Raw genomic sequence first — 22,238 nt, forward strand, 5'->3', positions numbered from 1 at the left:
GTTCCCAAGCGGTTCCTGAAGGGTTAATTGAAGAGGGATCGACTTCCACCAAGAACCGTTTAGATCTGCTGGAGCCGTCATGAATATCCTGAAACGTTCGATATTGTGAAGCATGAAACATGCTTTGCAAACTACCAAGCAGTCTATCTGCCGTCCCAAAAAGCAATAAACAACCGACCCATACAACAACTTCACTGTGAGACAGCCAAAAGGTCAGCCAACAATCACTGAAGGTCAGCCGGGGACAATTTCATTGTCTTCAATGGTATTAGTCAGCGGGGACTACTGGGGCATCATGGGAGAATTACACCACAGCCAATCACAACCACAGACTACTAATCACATTCGTAATGAAAGGAAATTAGATCTAGCCTGACCACAGCGTGAGTATTCAGTGGCCAGGGTCCCCAGACGGTAGAGTCCTTTCAAGTCAGACACAGACAAGGTTTTTTAATGTAGTTGCATCCCATGCAAAAAAAGATGGCCACTTCAAAGTAAAAGATCAGTAACTGTGATATTTTGGATGTAGTAATTGCAATGTACTGTAATCAATTGGTCTTGATAACTATAGAAGCATTTCCCAAACGAGGAACGCATCTGGTTTGAAAATGGGTCCGCGTGAGAAACCGGGATAATAATTGTGCTTGATACATACATGAGTAAACACCTTTGGCCGTGAAATGCGGTTGTGTTTAAAAGGTGGTCCACATACGCACCAAATTGTATATTTTAGGTTTTACAATTTGTTTGATGAACATGGAATGCCATAATGTTTTAGTTTTTTTTACTGATTCTCTATAAGCTGAAAATGTACTGTTACAAAGCAGATACAGCTGTAGCACTAGCAGTTTGGTTTTAGCTATAGCCCTAGCTATTTTTTTTTTGCTGAAACCCTAGCTATTTGTTTTTAGCTATAGCCCTAGCTATTTGTTTTTAGCTGAAACCCTAGCTATTTGTTTTTAGCTATAGCCCTAGCTATTTGTTTTTAGCTGAAACCCTAGCTATTTGTTTTTAGCTATAGCCCAGCTATTTGTTTTTAGCTATAGCCCTAGCTATTCGTTTTTAGTTGTAGTGCTAGCTATTTGTTTTCTATCTACTAGTTTCTGATATTTCTTACTGCACTTTTAGGCTACAAATGTTATTATGAATAAAAAATATTACCCCATTCCTGATAGGATTCTTGGGAACGTGTCAGAAGAGTACACAGGACCAGGTAGTAAATCAGATTGGGGAGAATGACATTTTCCACACAGATGATCATACAACATTATTGCATGATCTTCCTTGATCAATTTCAAACCTTATTTTCTTCAGTCCCAAATATTATTACAAATCAATCTAAAACTGTTGTTGTTTGTCATTGTTAAAATTAACCAAAATGAATCAGATGAACCAAATTAAACATTAAGAGTTCCAGAGACAAGGTGCGTTGAAGCTGTTCCGGCTGCTTGGGGTGGCCCAACATGTTACTGAGACAATCTTTTTGCCTCTGTCACTTGGCTATTAATGGTCATGTTAACAGACATTGGTCCTCTCAGAGGGATGCATTACTTTTGGCCTTGTGTGTCTAATTTCCACCACACCCACACCAGTGTATAGCTATGGAATTACTTGAGTTGGAGAGCAAATGTGAATGTTATTGTCCTGAAACATCTAGTCCCAATAACGGTAAAACGTTGTCTTCCTTTGTTTGTTTGTGCCACTGAAAGCAACATAAGCCACCATTAATTAAAATTACTATCTAAACACTGATGTAAATCTCTCTGAGTCACAATTATGGCCAAACCTTGTCCTTTTTCAGTTTTTTCCCACAATTCTGAAAACCGGATTTAAAACCTCTTCCTTAATATAAACCTTAATCACACTAACATTCTTATACTTGGCCTCAACCTTTAATTGAGACCAACAAGTAAATATTTGTTTTATTTAATTTCAGGTTGTTGACAATTTATTTTAACTGTAGATGCAAACCCTGTCTATAGAAAGTGTTTCACTGGTATTGGTGATGAAGATAAACTCACACTCTTACTGTAGACACACTCCTCTCATTTGATCATGATCTGAGATACTACTGGGGTTTTATACGTTTCCCCAAAATGATCCCACCTTTTCCCAACGCAGCTCACGCTGCATCCTGCTGTATGATCTCAGAACAGAATAAATGGGATCGCCTCATTCAGCCTGGGGACTGGTAGCAGGATGTTGTTGGGTGTGAATGACTAAGCGAGACGAGTTTTCCAAACTACTATCCCAATCACCAGAGCATGTGTGCATGTTTCCAAGGTTGACAGTCTGCACGACTGACAGTGTGTGTATGGGTGTCCCTGCGCTGTGTTTCTGAGCTAATAACGCATGAAAACCGGAAAATACTGTGCTCTCTGTGTGGGAGGGTGCACAGATGTGCGTCCAGCTATCACTGAGCCATGCATGTCACTTGGCACTGACTCCCATGAGAGGAATCCCACTGCAAAGCTCTGCCAGCACTTTCCACACATCTCTTAACCCTTCTCATATATTCCCTCCCTCTCTGACTCACTCGCCGTTCTCTCGCTCTCCGTCTCTCTTGCTCTCGCTCTGTCTAGATGTCACTGTGCCCCCCCCCCCATCTTGTTTTATTTAACACTCTCTGTCCTTAAAGCCTTCCACTCCTTGTCCATCCATAATGCAGTGGGATGTACAGAGCGCCAACGCAGGGCCCTACTGAAGACGCAACCAAGGGATGTAGAAAATAGCTCTAGGCGTCAGAATCCCAAAATGGCCGCCGCTCCACCCTTCTCCAGCCTTCTCGGGCCCTACAGTGTATTCAGATCCTTTCACTTTCTGCAAATGTTGTTGTTATTTACTTTAGAATTTGTTAAATATAATTTTTGCCATCAATCTAGACAAAATAACCCATAATGACAAAGCCCAAAAAATATGGCAACTTATTGAATATATCTCATGTATAGTACGTGAGTATTCAGACCATTTGCCTTGACACACAGATTGAGCCCAGAAGATACCTGCGTCTCCAGAGCTGGACTGGAGTCCACCTCTGGCTTGTTGAGCTATGAGGAAACCAAGCAAGACTCAACAAGTTTCTGACTCAACAAGGTTATGAAAACAGCAACCCAGTCTTGGTACTGTAGAAACAGTGCGATTCTTCCCCTGTGGTGTTCAGACTTATTGTAATCAAGGCCTTGAGAAGCCCCCCCCCCCCCCCCCTGGATCCTTAGGGTGTAGACTCACTTTTGAGTGTGGGTGAAGAACTTCACTGGTCACTCTCACAATAATAGCACACTGATAATAGCGCAGTTACTATTTGTTCTCTGTGTAAACATATGACAAAATGAAGAGACATCAAGTCATCTCTCCGGCTCGCATTGTGACTTCCATATATCTCATTGTTGATCTCTGCGGCGTCTCGCCCCTGTCCAGGGCCCACATGGGGACCCTTGGCTGCAGTCTAATTTGGACTAAAAGCCACACACCTCATCCGTCTGAACATTAAGCTCCTCCACTCCTTTGTCACCATCAGCGGCCGGGGCACAGGGGGAGATTAGTGGGTGAGGATAGAGAGAGCGAGAATAGCAATAAGAGAGGAGAGAGGAGTGGAATATTCAGAAAGAAGGGATAAGGAGAGAGAGAGAGAGAGGGGTGCAGTAGGTTGAGGAATAAGCAAAGAGGAAGCGATAGAGAGAAATAGGAGGAATGGTGATAGAGGAAGGAAGGAGGAAGGAAGGAAGGAGGGAAGGATATGCAGCGAACACAAAAAATACCCAAGTGATGAAAAGAGAGAAGAACAGAGAGAAAACGAGAGCGATAAAGATGGGTATCAGGAGAAAAGTGGGTTATAAAGTCAGAGAGAGAGAGAGAGAGAGTCTGAGAGAAAACATGAGAGGGAGAGAAAGGAGAGAATGTGAGAGAGGAGAACTCTTACTCATGAGAGACTGCAGGAGATTGAGAAAGATGTATGAGGCAGAAAGAGCTGGCAAAGCTTTGCAGTGCAATTCCTCTCCAGGGAGGACAGTGGTCTAATGGCAACAAAAAAAAGAGACGAAAGGCAGATAAGTGTGAATTAGGACTCCCTGCTCTGTAAAGACAGATGTGGGGGCATTATTATGCTTAAAGCTAGACTATTGGCAGCCAAAGTCTTGCTTAGTTGCATTATTGTGCATGAGTGCGGCAGTTTTCTTCGTGTTGTTTACTACACTGTCCTAGTTCGTCCCGTGTTACTCAGCTGAGGAGAAAGGTAATGGCAGGATCGTATTGGTAGGATTGATTCCCGGGAACACTCGTTTGTACAATGAATGCCGACATGGCTGTACGTCATTACTATACTCTATATATTATATAGAAAAAATACCTGTGATATTTCTGTCACTAAAACAGTCTGCTCAGTTACCAGCATTCTAATCGACCAATATTTCACTTTACAGAAAACAAGTTTGCAATGCACATACACCGGTGCTTGGATCACATACATGTATTTGTTTGTGTATTATATGATGTTTTCCACACATAAAATCACCAAAATTATTGGCACCCATGGCAAAGAGGAATATAAGAGGCTGTACAAAATAATACAGATAATTCTCTATATTTTCATTTTTCAACATTTGGAATATTTTGTAAACCATGGTTCAAAGTAATGGAACAATATTCCTTCATTATATTAAAACTTTTAAAAAATTCACTTTTTATTAGTTGATGCCTGGATATACCTCTATGCCAATATGCTATTGGAATGTCATGCCATAAAAAAAGTTCTACTCTCATCAAGACATAAACAACAGTAGTTTTCTTAACATTATCGGAAATGTCACTGGAACTTGGTTCTAAGGTCAAGTGTGACTGAACTTTGTCTACGAACAGCTGCAGTGTATTTGGCATAAAAAGAGGGATAGTCATGCATAAAAAGTATTCCGTTTTGTAAAGTATGGCGGTGGATGTGTTGTCAGCCTGATGGCTTCCAAAGGCCCTTTGAACCTGGTAAGGATACATGGCATGGCTTTAAGATCAAAATCTGTCTGCCTCTGTCAGGAGGCTAAAACTGGGCCGTCTTTGAATCTTCCAACAGAACAATGTTCTGGTGCATTTCCACCAGATTGACATAAAACGTCCCTGATGAAAGAACCAAGCTTTTGCAATGGCCATTGCAGTCTCCTGACCTGAAAACCATTGTAACAAGTGGGATGAACTGAAGAGAGTCCACACGGACCACAGACTCTGGAGGATCTGGGGAGATTCTGCGTCGATTAATGGTCTCAGATCCCTTGCCATGTTCTACCAATAGTTCTTAGTTTTGGGAGTTTTACTAACTCAAACATGTCCTGTCATTTTTCAGTGAAAACTCCATCATGCATAATTCTTGAAGGTACTGTATATGGTTCCCTTCTGCATACACATCCTTCTTTGAAAGCCAAAGCCACTGTCGGTGAACGCGGTGAAAGAGGTATATTTTGGTTTCATTGGAAGATAGTAGCCTCTTTGATTGCCAGTGCCGTTCAGCATACTCCAGGTAATTACATTTGTTGGTTGCTCTCAAAAAGCTTTTTTTTTTTTGGCAACCCTTTCAAACAAGCTATTGGTACATTATTTTTAGAAAAAATACATTGTTTGAAATACAATTTCACTCAGCAAAATTGTATTTATATAAAATACTGCAGTTTTATCAAATTTGTTTTTCATAAAATATTGCTCAATATCAGTGTTGAATATTTTCTACAGCTTATTTATACATCATTTTGGCAGGAATTTTCTCCCAAGTCCAAGAACTACAAAAGGGCATTACACTGTCTCAGACATATAACTGGTTTGACATTCAAAAAAAACACAGACACCTACTCTGGAACATCCAAGTCTGGTCACACAGTGTGATTTTGGAAGTAATTAAAAAAGAAGTACAATGAAAAGACAATTTTAAAACCAATGATCGAACTCCAAAAAAATAACAATTTTCTTGTCAAAATGTAATTTTTTCATCATGGGAATTGACCCATGTGGAGGCCCGGACAGCGCAGATTAGCCGAAAATACAAGTTTGTCAGGACTCTTACTTTGTTCTGTCAACCCTGATTGACAGCTTCTGACGCCTTCTTCCATTACTCTGTCAGTTATTTAACATTGCAATTTCAAACGCTCCACCACTTCGGCACATTTAGTCATCGTGTTTCACTGAAAAGGAATTGGGGACGGATGACGGCGCGTGTCAGCTGGCACTCTACTTACAATGTAGTCGCCGATTGTAGAATGCGAGGTGATGGATTTGTGGAATGTGTTCTTAGAGTGATGTACATAGAATCATTGCAGTGGTGCATTCCATATTTACTGATTCCTACTCATAAGCAACTAACACTTTAAAACTGTTTGGGTAGCTTCCTATTTAAAGCCCACTTGTAGAGCACTCAACCCTCAGAACACTGCGGCGAGGGCTCTACCATGCGGGAAGTTATGGCGCTTCTCCTGCTGCCTGGCATTGACACAGTGACGTGACAGACCGTCCCTGGACTGTATTAACCAGGGGACTTTCCATCTCCATTTCCACTGCATTCATCATTGTGATCCAGTGATCACTGGCTCATCCAATTAGACCAACGTTAAGGACATAAAGGAGGTTAATGATCCGAAAATTAGTCAATTAGCAGCCGTACAGCAGCCATAATTGACCCTAGGACTTCTCTGTCCACAATGGCTGCTTCCCAAAGCTGCATGACAATACCAGGATTGACTATGACATACATCACGAGGTTGGTTAACAACAATGAAAATACACAACAAACTGTACCCAGGTTTTGTCCTCTCAAGAGTGGAATGCCTGCGAGTCAGACTTCATGCCAACGATCAGTTCCAAGGTCTTACGCTGCTATACTATTGTGCTGGGGGATTGGGTCAGTTCTCCTTCCTCACTAAGTTCTCCTTCTCCACTATAAATCGTTGTTGATATGAGGAATGCATTTTCTGAATTTTCCAAGTCTCCTCCCGTTTTAAACTTTAGGAGGACATGAGGTCCTGGTCCACACCTGCGGAGTACCTGGTTTGGGGGGCCCTGTCCTTGTCCATCTGGTCATACTTCTGACCTAGTCTAAATTTAAATAGACTCTGGATTTAGCCCACATGCATTCATTAATTATTCCAATTGGACTCTTAATATTTCACCCGGCACAGCCAGAAGAGGACTGGTCACCCCTCTGAGCCTGGGTCCTCTCTAGGTTTCTTCCTAAAATTCAGCCTTCTTAGGGAGTTTTTCCTAGCCGCTGAAATTCAACACTACTGTTGTTTGCTCCTTGGGGTTTAAAGCCGGGTGTTTCTGTAAAAGCACTTTGTGACAACTGCTGTTGTAAAAAGGGCTTTATAAATAAATTTGATTGATTGATTGTAGTGAAGATCCGCAGATTCTGTGGATCATCCTGCGCATGACAATTTCTACTGCATCTCCTGCAGGAAATACGAACATTTGAGTGGAAACCCAGACTGCATCATGAAGTCTTGACAAAATGATCACTCAAAGCTTGGTGCCAGCCAGCAGCACATCACATCTTCGTCCTTTGGCCTTGATCTTAATTTTCGCAGTCTTTGGCTTGCACACTGTGTGTGTGTGTTTGTGTGGGTTTTTGTGTGTGTGAGTGTGTGTATTTGTGTGTGTCTGTGTGTGTGTCTATGTGTTTCTTTGTGTATGTGTGCATAATGGTGGGTTGGGGGGGGTTGCTAGAGTTTGTTAATTAGAAATGGGTTGGACCACCTTGAGGAAATCAAATTTAATAAGTACTTCTACATTTCTGCTTAGTGTAAATGGTCTCTAGAGAGGAAAGAGCGAGAAAGAGAAAGTGAGGGATAGAGAGAGAGCTGCTTCTTAACAACAAAATCTTTGTCCATGTTTGAGTTAAACGCAGCTTTACAGTTGTTCCAAGCCATTTTGTTCATGAAATAATGCCATGTGCGTGCGTAAAACTACAAGACATAATGTATCTTTTATAGGAGAAATCTAATCAGCATTTATTGGTTGAATACACAAGTTAGCAGATGTTATGGAGCAGCCAAATGTTCAATTTGTACTAGTTCCAACGATCCAGTGGAATGTCTTGAAAAGGTCAAGAAAAACTCCAAACCATAGTTAAGCATTGGTTGTTGTCAATTCTGTCCCTCGTTGACACTAATCACTATAAAACAGAAGTCAAATCCTGCATATGTTTTTCAGCTGCTACACACACGGGAGGTAAGCCCACACAGATGTTCATCTCAAGGTCTTCCAGGTTGAATAGATGTTGAGTGAAAGGCATTTTGTCTTCGCACCATGACTGGAGTGGTTCACATCCATCAATCCAGTCAGATCTCCAGTGATAACGCACCACAGAGAGGTCGCTTTAAGGGCGGTGCTCAAGTTGTCTATCACGGGCAAAACAGAATGACATCACATTCTTTTACTCATAATTCCCTGTGTGTTTGTGCTAGCAGCACTATTTTTTTGTGTGCATGAGACAATTGCCCAATGTAAGCCATTCTTGTGTTGCATTCCCAGAAAGCTTTGTTTTGCACTCTTTTTGCCGAGGTATAAATTCTGGAAGAGCCAGAAGGCACAAACACGTCTGTAAATGTACGTTTTTGCACCACAAAAAGTTGGAAGAAAACAGCCAGGGGAACATGTTGGTCATCGTTACTTTTCATTGTGACATCACAGGCTGAGATACAGACAGATTTTTTCCAGCATCGTCAGTGGTGGATTAATAAAACATTTTGTAACATATGATGACGGAGACCAAATTGTTGGAGAAACACCCTTGTTATAATCAGTAGGCGCTGGAACACATGGTTTTGCTGTATGCCACCCAAGCTGTTCTATCTGCTTTCTTGTTTAGTTCCACAAAAAAAAACGTTCTTCATGCAGTATAATCTCGGGAACAAGACCGTGGTCTTGGTTTTGCCTTATGACACCCACAAGCAGATCCACAAAAAAGGGGGCGGCACTGTACAGTGATGGAAAATGGAAAATAAGGGTTTAAAAACCTCCTAAAGACTCAAAAGCATGTGCCCTCAATAGTTTACTGCTATACTGGAGTCACATAAAGTTGTAAACAAACATACGTACAAACATCATATGTAAAACATCATAGGTTTGAATGTGTCACAGGATTAAGAGGTGAAGAAGGTGCATTGTTATGGTTTCTTTGGTTACTCATTCAAAACATGAGGTGCTTGCTGCTATGACTGAATGTTGTCTGTCCACAGACTATTCTCCAGCAAAAATCAATGGAAACATTATATAATATGCACAAGGTTGTCACTTTTACCAATTACTGAAGCAATTGTTGATATCTTGAAAATGTTGCTTTCTGGCTAAGATTTCCTTGAAAAACTTTGTGTTGAAATCCCTTTCTCTTACATGGCAGTATTATTAGAATGAAAGATTTGTCTGGTTAAGGGTGTCAGCTAAATGACTGAAATTCCAACGATCAATCAGCTCCCTCACCAGCACAAAAAAACTGAATTCATCAGAACGTAGGCTTGATTGTACTAATAATGTGTACAAAATAAAAAAATTTGAGTCCATAGAAAATGTTGAATGAATAATTTATGCTCATATATTTTATTTAAATATACAGTGCATTTTATCCAAGCCTTGAATCTTAGGGACTATTTAGGCTATTTTTCAAATTACACACAATTTGTTTACAATAACATAAATCCTATTATAAAAACAATATACATATGCAAACATCCATATGTAAAAGTCAAATATGTGCAGGTTTGTTTGTAGCCCAGTTACATAAAGCTGGGTTCTGTTTCTAGGCTACAGTGTATGCATTGCAGCCTAGTATCCATTTTTATTTATTCTGTGCATTAATTGTACTTTTGCATACACAGCTCTGTTATTTTGTGTTGTGACATTTTCAAGGTTGGGAGAGAGTCTCCAAAAGTGTATTGATTGGCCTCTGTAAAGTAAAGGGTCACTCCTCTGAGCCTGGTTCCTCTCTAGGTTTCTTATGTTGTTGTACACTTATGTACATGTTTTAGTGTTAATAATCAGCTTTAGAAGATTACTATGGTTGTTGTTATAATTATAACCCATCCAGCTAGCCAGCTAATTGCAGTTGCCAACGATCAACCAGGTCACCTGTAGGGATCGGCCAACAATCAACCAGGTCACCTGTAGGGATCGGCCAACAATCAACCAGGTCACCTGTAGGGATCGGCCAACAATCAACCAGGTCACCTGTAGGGATCGGCCAACAATCAACCAGGTCATCTGTAGGGATCGGCCAACGATCAACCAGGTCATCTGGAGAGATCGGCCAACGATCAACCAAAATGGACCAAGGCACTTTTCACATAATTGATTAAAATCCCTTTATTGGTTTATGGCATGTTCAACGATAACTCTGACGTGTTTCTGCATACTGGCCTTTGTCGGAGAGTAACAAAGAGACAATGAAGGCATTTTAATCAATTATATGAAGACTATGGAGTCACCATTCCGGATTAGAGTCTGGGAATATGCATGTTGGGTTATTTTTCTAGAAAACCCACTGCACAGAATGTTATAGAAACATTACACATACATTATAGGTACCTAATTTAGAACTAGCGATTTAATCTGTAGGACATGAAATTGTACAGACATCTCTTACAAAACCAAGTGTATCAGTTTGAAATGTCAATGATCCAGTGAGTGTACCATGGGATTTTTACCATTAAATAGTTTTCATATTTAATGCAGCCCGTGGTAGAGTGGTAGTCTACTGCTTAGTGTGTCTGGCCAGTAACCGAAACATCACTGGTTTGAATTCCCAAGCCAACAAGGTGATAACACCTGTTTTGTGCCCTTAAGCAAGGCACTCCACCCTAAATAGTGTTGTTAGTTGTTCTGGGTGTTTACATTTTTATGACCTGTGGAAAACAACTTTGAAGACACCACAACACCACAAACACCACAACATGTGAAAACCTCAGTGGTTGTCCAGGGAAATCTGCCCCTCCTTGTCAACAGAGCTCTGGGTTTATTATCAAATGTATTGGGTTACAAAATGTGAAAGCCATCATAGCTGGTCATCCAACTCAAAGACACGCTTAAGTAATTGTGTGTCTCTGTAAAATGCATTTCATAACATGAAATTCAGAGAGTGGGTGGACAACCTACAGTTTGTCAGCCAAGTGAACCAGGATATAAATCAGTGCCAGATGCCTGGTCCACCCGCTGTGACTCTGCCTCCACTAGTGTTGTACAAGTTCCATCAGTACCCGTCCATGTTCTGGACTTCATCAGTACCCGTCCACGTTCTGGACTTCATCAGTACCTGTCCCCGTTCTGGACTTCATCAGTACCCATCTTTATGTGGGCATGCCAAATATCCATTACAAACCAAAGAACATAATGGAAAAGCAAAATGCTTTACAACAGTAAAAGGGTGATGAGTGAAAGGTGGTGAAATGGAGGGGTGAAATGGAGGACAGGAAAAGGTGTAGGGTGAGGGAGGAGAGGAGGAGGTATAAGCTGAAGGAGGAGGTGTAGGAGGAGGGCTTGAGATGTAGGGTGTAGGAGGAGGGGAGGAGGTATAGGAGGAGGGAGGAGGGAGGAGGGGAGGAGAGGAGAGGGAGGAGCGGAGGTAGGGGGACGGAGGTGTAAGGTGAAGGAGGAGGGGAGGAGGTGTAGGAGGAGAGGAGGAGAGGTGAGGTGAGGGAGGAGGGGAGGAGAGGTGGGGGAGGAGCGGAGGTAGGGGGGGGAGGAGGGGATGAGAGGAGGAGAGGTGAGGTGAGGGAGGAGCGGAGGTGGGGGGACGGAGGTGCTCAGGAGGAGAGGAGGCTGTGGCAGGCTGTTGGAGGATAAAGGCATGCTGTATGACTTGCTGAACATAGGTCCCACAGCATTATTAGCCCATTTTCTACAGTCCCGTGAACAAGGCAAACGGGCGAGGGAGATATGCAAATACCCATCTAATAGGCTTGCCAGGGATGTGGACAAGCCCAGTCAGAGCGCTGACAGCAAAGGTGGGGGTAAAGAGAGTGAGAGTGCAGATTAGATTCTGCTGCCACCCTTGCACATTTCATTAAGTCATTTTCCACATATTATGCCTATGGGTCAATGCACTACCCTTGGGCAGGTCTCTTCAACCTTCAGCAGAAATTAACTGCTGCCCTTTGTTCCCCTCGGGATCATGTTGCGGTCGCGTGACACTGCACACTGCTCCAAGCACGCACACGTCTTCACACTTCATCTATTTAGGTTTCACTACGAGACACAATGTTATTTATCACACTGCTTAGTTGTGAACGGTGCCCTGTCGTGATGCTGCATTTAAGTAATACACAGCCATATACAGCCAGGCCGTATCTTTCAAGGACCACAGGGATCTTCCAGGGGAGAGGTGCTTAATGCAAACGTCCTAAATGGGAGCTTACCCTCTGTTAAACCTGACCTCAACCATTAGGAGAACGGCTTACCCTCTGTTAAACCTGACCTTAACCATTAGGGGGAGAACCTCATACCCTCTGCCAAACCTGACCTTAACCATTAGGGGGAGAACAGCTTACCCTCTGCCAAACCTGACCTTAACCATTAGGAGAACAGCTTACCCTCTGTTAAACCTGACCTTAACCATTTGGAGAACTGCTTACCCTCTGTTAAACATGGCTTTAACCATTAGGGGGAGAACCTCATACCCTCTGTTAAACCTGACCTTAATCTTAAGGGGGAGAACAGCTTACCATCTGTTAAACATGTCTTTAATCATTAGGGGGAGAACAGCTTACCCTCTGTTAAACCTGACCTTAACCATTTGGAGAACTGCTTACCCTCTGTTAAACATGGCTTTAACCATTAGGGGGAGAACCTCATACCCTCTGTTAAACCTGACCTTAATCTTAAGGGGGAGAACAGCTTACCCTCTGTTAAACATGTCTTTAATCATTAGGGGGAGAACAGCTTACCCTCTGTTAAACCTGACCTTAACCATTAGAAGGGGAACAGCTTACTCTCTGTTAAACCTGACCTTAACCATTAGGGGGAGAGCCCTTTAGATGAAGGATGATTTTAGAAGTGACCTACCAGAGTGATATTTCAGTGATAAGGCTGGTGGCCCCACACACTGTAAAGCACTGAGAGACCTGGGGAAAATCGCTACATGGGCCAAATGCAATCCATTAGAGTCAGTGAGAAACTGAGCAAACCATTGTCCTCATGACAAATCACCCACACTTACACTGCAAACACACTCGGACAATGGGAGAGACACACACACACACACACATATAAAGTGGCTCTCAAAAGCATTCACCCTCTTGGACATTTTATTGTTTTACAACATTTAATCAGTAGTTTTTGCCATTGTTATAATATCAAAGGTTATAATATCAAAGCGAAAAATAAAATCAGAAGAAATTAGAAATGAATTACAAATATAAAACAAAGATTAATTGATTGCAGAAGTACTCCCCTCCCTTTACTTTGACACACCTAAATTGACATAAAAAAGGTGAGCAGTTGAATATCCAGCTGTGTGGTTAAATACACCCATCTCTGGATCAGTGGCAAAAATCCATTCTGATTTTGAGTTGTAACACAGTTAATGTGGAAAGGGCCGAAGGAGGCAAATACTTTTGTGCACCACTGCACATGTGCACTGCAAACACACTCTAGCAGAGTTCTTGACACAAATACTGCAGTTGGCACAGAATCAGGCGGTATTCAACATTGCATTCACCGCTCCACCGCTGATTCTAATGTCACAGGTTCAGCACAATATTCTGGTCAAATCATTATGGACAATAACTGACAACAGGTAGTCAGTGACTTCCCAGTGAACGACGAGACAGGCCCTAAACACCGGGCAGAAATTCTTCCTGTTGTTCTCTCTCTGTAGAAATCGGGGCGGTGGCTTACTGTCTGTATCTGGGCGAACTGAGACAGAATCTGGCCTGTAGGGGAGACAATGATGCAAGCCTTGCTAAGGATGACATTATGCTGTCTAAAAGCAGACCACAGTACCTCCAGGTAGCCGACTGGTCTTTTATCCAGCAAGGCTCAGAACCCTGGGGAACATAAAGCTTAATCTCGTTCGATGTTATCCCACAACCTTTGATGTATTTCACCGCAACCAGCTCTGATTCATTCCTATCAAAGGCTCAGGTCTTCGGGACATTCTTCAATACTACGTAACCTGACATATTTCGATATTGGGGATGTCGCTTGTTGATTTGTTAGACTGAGTATATTTACTGCCTCATCGCAGGTTGCCTAAGAATAGCACATAGTCGTTGGAATCTGGACCAATGACACGACTCCTACAGCCTGTTTGTTTTAATTTTACTTGTTTTTATGCATACTCACTTGGAAATATGCAATCCTACAATCTCTTTTGGGAAGAATATGTTTATTGCACATGAACCATCTACAGAACCATACCGTACAAACATCACAACATCATTACAGCTGGGAGCATAGAGGTAGAACCGTCCCAGAGGAACCAAGATTGACTAACCAGGACTTGGCTTTAGGGTCAAGCTCCAACCAGATGCAGACAATCGTCCTGGCGTTAACCCTTGCCTTTCTGCTCCAGTGCCTCAGATGAACCCATTGAACACTCGTCCACTCTCAAAAATGCTGTGAAATGTAAAGAGGTGCAGAGAAACTCTGGTAGCGAAGGACTGTGAATGATTCAATGCCCGGTGCCCCCTGTTGAGTATGCTGCTCTGAAAAGCTCTGCTGTAAATCACACATCCGGAGGCGGTGTAGAGATGTCAATAGTGTCTCAGTGCCGAAAGCCCATTCACCATTCAGTTCATGAGGAACGAGAGGCCAGTGAAAGTGCTGTGAAAAGCTGGTACTGACCCCTGGAAGCAAGGAGTCACATGCAGCGATGTTATCTGAAGCACTCTTGCTCTGACGGTGCAGTGTAAAAGTCTCCTCAAATGTCATGTTTTTTTTTTGTTCTATACACAACCCATCTATTCCTTTTAAATGTACTCTTTAACACCCCAGTATTAGTTAGGGGCAACAGATAGCCTCGTGAATTGAGTGGGGTTAGCATTTGAGGTGGCTCCAATCCGAGAGCGAATAAGTTGAAGGAAATCTGTCGATGTGCACTTTACCCCATATTGTTCTTGGATAGGAGCATCTGCTAAAGGACACAAATACGGTTCCCTCGCTATGTTGGCTTGCTTTAAAGTAGCAGAGACATAACTGTTGCTAACACGTATGATCTGTACAAATGGTAGCTAACACGTATGATCTGTACAAATGGTAGCTAACACGTATGATCCGTACAAACGGTAGCTAACATGCATGATCCGTAAACAAACGGTAGCTAACACGTATGATCCGTACAAACGGTAGCTAACATGTATGATCGGGACAAACGGTAGCTAACACGTATGATCTGTACAAACGGTAGCTAACACGTATGATCTGTACAAACGGTAGCTAACACGTATGATCTGTACACATGGTAGCTAACACGTATGATCTGTACACATGGTAGCTAACACGTATGATCTGTACACATGGTAGCTAACACGTATGATCTGTAAACACGGTAGCAAACGCGTATATGATCTGTACACACGGTAGTTAACACGTATGATCTGTACACATGGTAGCTAACATGTATGATCTATACACACGGTAGATAATACATATGATCGGTACACACGGTAGCTAACATGTATGATCTATACACATGGTAGCTAACACGTATGATCTGTACACACGGGCGCTTTGCAGGATACATTTGCATTTTTTAACGTTCTACACAAATAAATTCAAGCAACGGCCCTCTTATGAAATGCCCATTGACTAGTCTTGAAATGGCTGGAAATCCAGAGTCAATCTCTAACAGCAGATATGTGAAAAATTCATGCTGGATGTCAAGGCTGTGAAATCATGGATGGAAACTAAAATACCAGTGAAAAGGGGGCTTGTCTGTGTTGCCGCGGGAACGGCTGACATGGGAGTAGTGTTGTTGAGCCGGTGTCAGAATCAAACGGAGGCCCCAGAAGACAAGGCTGTCCTTTTGAAGTCCATCACCTGCGTTTCATGTCCGGGGCCTGCCTCACTTCGCAGACAGCAAGGGGAGAGATTAAACTGCACAAAAGAAGAGAGAGGGAGGAAGGAAGGATAGACAGAGGAACATTGGGATCTTTTTTCCTCCTTTGACTGAGTTGTAGAGGCCCTGTAGATATAGGTAGAGAAGCGTGGGTGTGGGGGGGCCCTGTAGATATAGGTAGAGAAGCGTGGGTGTGGGGGGGCCCTGTAGATATAGGTAGAGAAGCGTGGGTGTGGGGGGGGCCTGTAGATATAGGTAGAGAAGCGTGGGTGTGGGGGGGCCCTGTAGATATAGGTAGAGAAGCGTGGGTGTGGGGGGGCCCTGTAGATATAGGTAGAGAAGCGTGGGTGTGGGGGGGCCCTGTAGATATAGGTAGAGAAGCGTGGGTGTGGGGGGGCCCTGTAGATATAGGTAGAGAAGCGTGGGTGTGGGGGGGGCCTGTAGATATAGGTAGAGAAGCGTGGGTGTGGGGGGGGCCTGTAGATATAGGTAGAGATGCGTGGGTGTGGGGGACCCTGTAGATATACAGTGGGGAGAACAAGTATTTGATACACTGCCGAATTTGTAGGTTTTCCTACTTACAAAGCATGTAGAGGTCTGTCATTTTTATCATAGGTACACTTCAACTGTGAGAAAATCCAGAAAATCACATTGTATGATTTTTTTATATTTAATAAGCATTTTATTGCATGACATAAGTATTTGATCACCTACCAACCAGTAAGAATTCCGTCTCTCACAGACCTGTTAGTTTTTCTTTAAGAAGCCCTCCTTTTCTCCACTCAATACCTGTATTAACTGTACCTGTTTGAACTCGTTACCTGTATAAAAGACACCTGTCCACACACTCAATCAAACAGACTCCAACCTCTCCACAATGGCCAATACCAGAGAGCTGTGTAAGGACATCAGGGATAAAATTGTAGACCTGCACAAGGCTGGGATGGGCTACAGGACAATAGGCAAGCAGCTTGGTGAGAAGGCAACAACTGTTGGCACAATTATTAGAAATTGGAAGAAGTTTAAGATGACGGTCAATCTCCCTCGGTCTGGGGCTCTATGCAAGATCTCACCTGGTGGGGCATCAATGATCATGAGGAAGGTGAGGGATCAACCCAGAACTACACGGCAGGACCTGGTCAATGACCTGAAGAGAGCTGGGACCACAGTCTCAAAGAAAACCATTAGTAACACACTATGCCGTCATGGATAAAAATCCTGCAGCGCACCCAAGGTCCCCCTGCTCAAGCCAAGGGCCGTCTGAAGTTTGCCAATGACCATCTGGATGATCCAGAGGAGGAATGGGAGAAGGTCATGTGGTCTGATGAGACAAAAATAGAGCTTTTTGGTCTAAACTCCACTCACCGAGGAAGAAGAAGGATGAGTACAACCCCAAGAACACCATCCCAACCGTGAAGCATGGAGTTGGAAACATCATTCTTTGGGGATGCTTTTCTGAAGCATCTCAAGGTCCTGGAGTGGCCTAGCCAGTCTCCAGACCTGAACCCAATAGAAAATCTTTGGAGGGAGCTGAAAGTCTGTGTTGCCCAGCGACAGCCCCGAAACCTGAACGATCTGGAGAAGGTCTGTATGGAGTGGGCCAAAATCCCTGCTGCAGTGTGTGCAAACCTGGTCAAGAACTACAGCATACGTATGATCTCTGTAATTGCAAACAAAGGTTTCTGTACCAAATATTAAGTTCTGCTTTTCTGATGTATCAAATACTTATCTCATGCAATAAAATGCAAATGAATTACTTAAAAATCATACAATGTGATTTTCTGGATTTCTGTTTTAGATTCCGTCACTCACAGTTGAAGAGTACCTATGATAAAAATGACAGACCTCTACATGCTTTGTAAGTGGGAAAACCTGCAAAATCGGCAGTGTATCAAATACTTGTTCTCCCCACTGTAGGTAGAGAAGCGTGGGTGGGGGGGCCTGTAGATATAGGTAGAGAAGCGTGGGTGTGGGGGGGCCCTGTAGATATAGGTAGAGAAGTGTGGGTGTGGGGGGGGCCTGTAGATATAGGTAGAGAAGCAGGGGTGGGGGTGCGGCAGGTGTCTGAAGAGTTTGATCACTCCCCCTCCCCCAAAATAGTTGCTCACCTAGGGGAGTCTGTATCTACTCTTTCTGCATTTATTTTCCTCTGTCTGCGTCTCTCCTCTTCTTCTCCTCTGAGTCTTCCTCTGTCTCTACTTAATCTCTCATTCTCTTCATGTTCCCTCGTAGCTAAGCTGGTGTGGGTAGACCCAGGGTCATAGGTTTGACTCCCACTGGTGTCCAGTATAAAAATGTATGACTGTGGTAAGAGTGTCTGAGTGTTTAAATGACTGAAATGTTACTGTCTTTCTCCAAATTCTGACGGGAAAAATAGACAATGTCATTCATGAGTTCTGTGCGGTTATCAGGATTAGAATTCAGCCATCCGTCTTTGTTAGACTTTTCTCTGTTCTTCCTTTCCCCTCCATATCTCTCTCCATCAATATCTCTTTCTGTGTGAGAGGCAGGAAAACCGAAAACCGTGTGAGAATCCCCAATCAAAGCCACAACGTGCTGCACGTGATTCTAACTCAGACTGACTGCTACAAAGATGTGCGTCTAACCAGAAGCAACATATTTTCTGCACATTGTCACATTCAACTCCGATAGAGCAGTCTTCAAGTTTCAATTATCACCTCCATATTGCCACAGTGAGATCACACTGCCTTCTCCTGCAATTATTCACATAACGGCTTGACAATTGAACAGGACGGAAATAGATGGCCACATGATAAGCACTCTATTCACAAGATGGATGTGATGGATGTAAAAAAAAAACATATATGATGTACACTCACCTAAAGGATTATTATACTAATACTGTGTTTGACCCCCTTTCGCCTTCAGAACTGCCTTAATTCTACGTGGCATTGATTCAACAAGGTGCTGAAAGCATTCTTTAGAAAGGTTGGCCCATATTGATAGGATAGCATCTTGCAGTTGATGGAGATTTGTGGGATGCACATCCAGAGCACGAAGCTCCCGTTCCACCACATCCCAAAGATGCCTATTGGGTTGAGATCTGGTGACTGTGGGGGCCATTTCAGTACAATGAACTCATTGTCATGTTCAAGAAACCAATTTGAAATGATTCGAGCTTTGTGACATGGTGCATTATCCTGCTGGAAGTAGCCATCAGAGGATGGGTACATGGTGGTCATAAAGGGATGGACATGGTCAGAAACAATACTCAGTTAAGGGGCCTAAAGTGTGCCAAGAAAACATCCCCCACACCATTACACCACCACCACCACCAGCCTGCACAGTGGTAACAAGGCATGATGGATCCATGTTCTCATTCTGTTTACGCCAAATTCTGACTCTACCATCTGAATGTCTCAACAGAAATCGAGACTCATCAGACCAGGCAACATTCTTCCAGTCTTCAACTGTCCAATTTTGGTGAGCTTGTGCAAATTGTAGCCTCTTTTTCCTATTTGTAGTGGAGATGAGTGGTACCCGGTGGGGTCTTCTGCTGTTGTAGCCCATACGGCTCAAGGTTGTGTGTGTTGTGGCTTCACAAATGCTTTGCTGCATACCTCGGTTGTAACGAGTGGTTATTTCAGTCAAAGTTGCTCTTCTATCAGCTTGAATCAGTCGGCCCATTCTCCTCTGACCTCTAGTATCAACAAGGCATTTTCGCCCACAGGACTGCCGCATACTGGATGTTTTTCCCTTTTCACACCATTCTTTGTAAACCCTAAAAATGGTTGGGCGTGAAAATCCCAGTAACTGAGCAGATTGTGAAATACTCAGACCGGCCCGTCTGGCACCTACAACCATGCTACGCTCAAAATTGCTTAAATCACCTTTCTTTCCCATTCTGACATTCAGTTTGGAGTTCAGGAGATTGTCTTGACCAGGACCAGACCCCTATATGCATTGAAGCAACTGCCGTGTGATTGGTTGATTAGATAATTGAATTTATGAGAAACTGAACAGGTGTTCCTAATAATCCTTTAGGTGAGTGTATTTATTTATCTAATGTTGCTATATGGATCAACGCTGGACAAAGAAACACACACATCTAACCTATCTATATATACATGGGAAGAATTCAAATATATTCCCCACCATAAAAAAAAAAAACTTTTGCTAATCAAATGAGATCTAAGCATCTTCAGTCCAATAACAAACATCAGTCAGAGCATTACTAGAAATATATACACTTCATTGGAAATCTATTGATCTATTGATCTACCACACACCAATCCTACAGCGTTGTGTGTGGCTGTGAGAATGTGTGTTTGTGTATGTACTAACCAGGACCAAAATGTCCTGACATTGCATGAGGTTGGGTGTATGTGTGTGTGTGTGTGTGTGTTCACGTGCGTGTCATGTCTTGTGTGTTGAATAAAGGCAGTCCACACTCTGGAGGGAAACATGCTAATACGATTTTCAAAACACTGGCGTCCTCCACCTTAGATGATGAGCTTTACAGTTATATGCCTTGTGGGTCCAAATGCGTCACAGATATTAAAACACTAAAGAAAACTCACAGTTTCTGTCTGAAATGTCACGTTCTCTGATGAGTGCACCTTAAAGCACTGAACCTTCTGGAAACAGCCTGCAAGCCTAATCTGCAGTCTATTGACAAGCAGGTCTTTTGATGCTTTATTCGAATGGCAGTTGAAAAATATACTGTTGGGTTTGTTTTGTTGCAGAAAGAGCAGAGTGCCGGATTTGAACCCAAGATGCCGTGGAGTCGACGGATCAGACAAACGGACCACCAACACAATGTTGATTAACCTCTTATTGGACAGCATTCATGAGGTCTAGGTGAATAAGCAATGCTGTCTCTGAAATAAGACAGCGAGGGCTTATAATTTGTTGCAAGATTAAGACTTAGTGCCTGGCACTGTAAGGTTTAAAACTAAGACACACTTGGCAAGATGTTTGCCACTAAAGTTCCAAGGTAATGAATTGCAATCCGGTACATTTTACCTTATGGTTTATGAATGACTTGTGGAGGGAAGTACATGCGTGTGGTTTCTGGAACTGTGTGTGTGCCCGTACACTTGTGTGTGTGTGTAGGATGTGGGTGTCTGAAAGTGTGTATGCATGTGACAAACTTCATGGAAGTAGACATTCTAGTCTGAATCCACCTTGCAAATTCTCCGCTTGCCAGCTACAGTCACTATCGTAGTTCTTTCATGATAACAAGACATGTCTCTCGGTTTATTCTCCACTTGCACTTCCAGTCACTAATCACAATGTCTTTGTCATTTCTCTCTGTCATTACTTTCTCCCAGTCATTTCACTCATACCCTTTTCTGTCTGTCTCTTTCGGTCTCTATCTCACACACACACACACACATTCACCAATATTTCTAAATACAGCTCCCTATACAAACATACATGCTTTTGTGTGTGTGTGTTTACTAGGGGAAGAATATGCCGCGGTGCATTATCCTGCATGAGAAGTGAATGGATGAGAGCTGAATGGATGAGAGCTGAATGGATGAGAGCTGAATGGATGAGAGCTGAATGGATGAGAGCTGGGTGGATGAGAGCTGGGTGGATGAGACCTGAATAAATGAGAGCTGGATGGATGAGTGCTCAGGCGTAACTTCAAACCCACAATAACGAATTAGCCAGTGACACTGTCTCTTTTCCTGCGGTCCCCCAGTCCCTAGGCACCAATTTGACAGAGAATGCTTTGTGAAACACTACGAGACCCACGTTCCTCCTCTCCGTAGGGGCATGGTCACGGTTAGCCCAAATAAGTATTAATCTTCTCCCATCCCTGACTTTACGCTCATCATCGTTATTTCACATCAAAGCAGAACGGCTGTGAGAGGGGGATAGAGGGAGGAATGCAGGGAGGGACAGAGAGAAATAGGCAAAGCACTTTACAATCCCTGTCCATGTTCCCACAGAGCAATGAATGTGCTGCCAGGAGGGCAGCCCACTCCTTTCTCTACAGAAACAAAACCAGGATGGATGAGGGAGAGCAACGATGCATAAGTCAGGGTTGGCTGGCTGTCTGAGGTTGGAGGGGGAGAGAGAGAGAACGGCTGCAGGGTTGTAGAGACAGAACAAGATAACGAGAGAAGGAAAGGAGAAGAGAACGAGAGGGAAAGGAGAGAGAAAACTCCAAATGAGAGCACTGTATGGGGACATTAAGATAGTGAGGAACAATGACAGTTGTTGAGTGAAAGAAAGGGAGTGAGGAAGCGAAGAA

The 22,238-nt window shown here is 43.0% G+C and overlaps 1 protein-coding gene across 2 annotated transcripts in view; it reads right to left on the reverse strand.

Annotated features, from left to right (window-relative positions):
- clstn2 (calsyntenin 2) overlaps positions 1-22,238 on the reverse strand; it is a 166,418-nt gene that overhangs the window by 65,073 nt on the left and 79,107 nt on the right. The window contains exon 2 of one of the 2 annotated variants that reach the window (XM_020045473.3): positions 15,870-16,050. The exons of the other annotated variant lie outside the window; for it this stretch is intronic. Within the exon in view, the coding sequence (XP_019901032.2) occupies positions 15,870-15,915 (46 nt within the window). The 5' untranslated portion in view covers positions 15,916-16,050. The remainder of the gene's footprint in view (positions 1-15,869; positions 16,051-22,238) is intronic. 2 annotated transcript variants of the gene reach the window in all.

Source organism: Esox lucius, chromosome 3 (assembly GCF_011004845.1).
Source record: "Esox lucius isolate fEsoLuc1 chromosome 3, fEsoLuc1.pri, whole genome shotgun sequence".
NCBI lineage: Eukaryota > Metazoa > Chordata > Actinopteri > Esociformes > Esocidae > Esox > Esox lucius.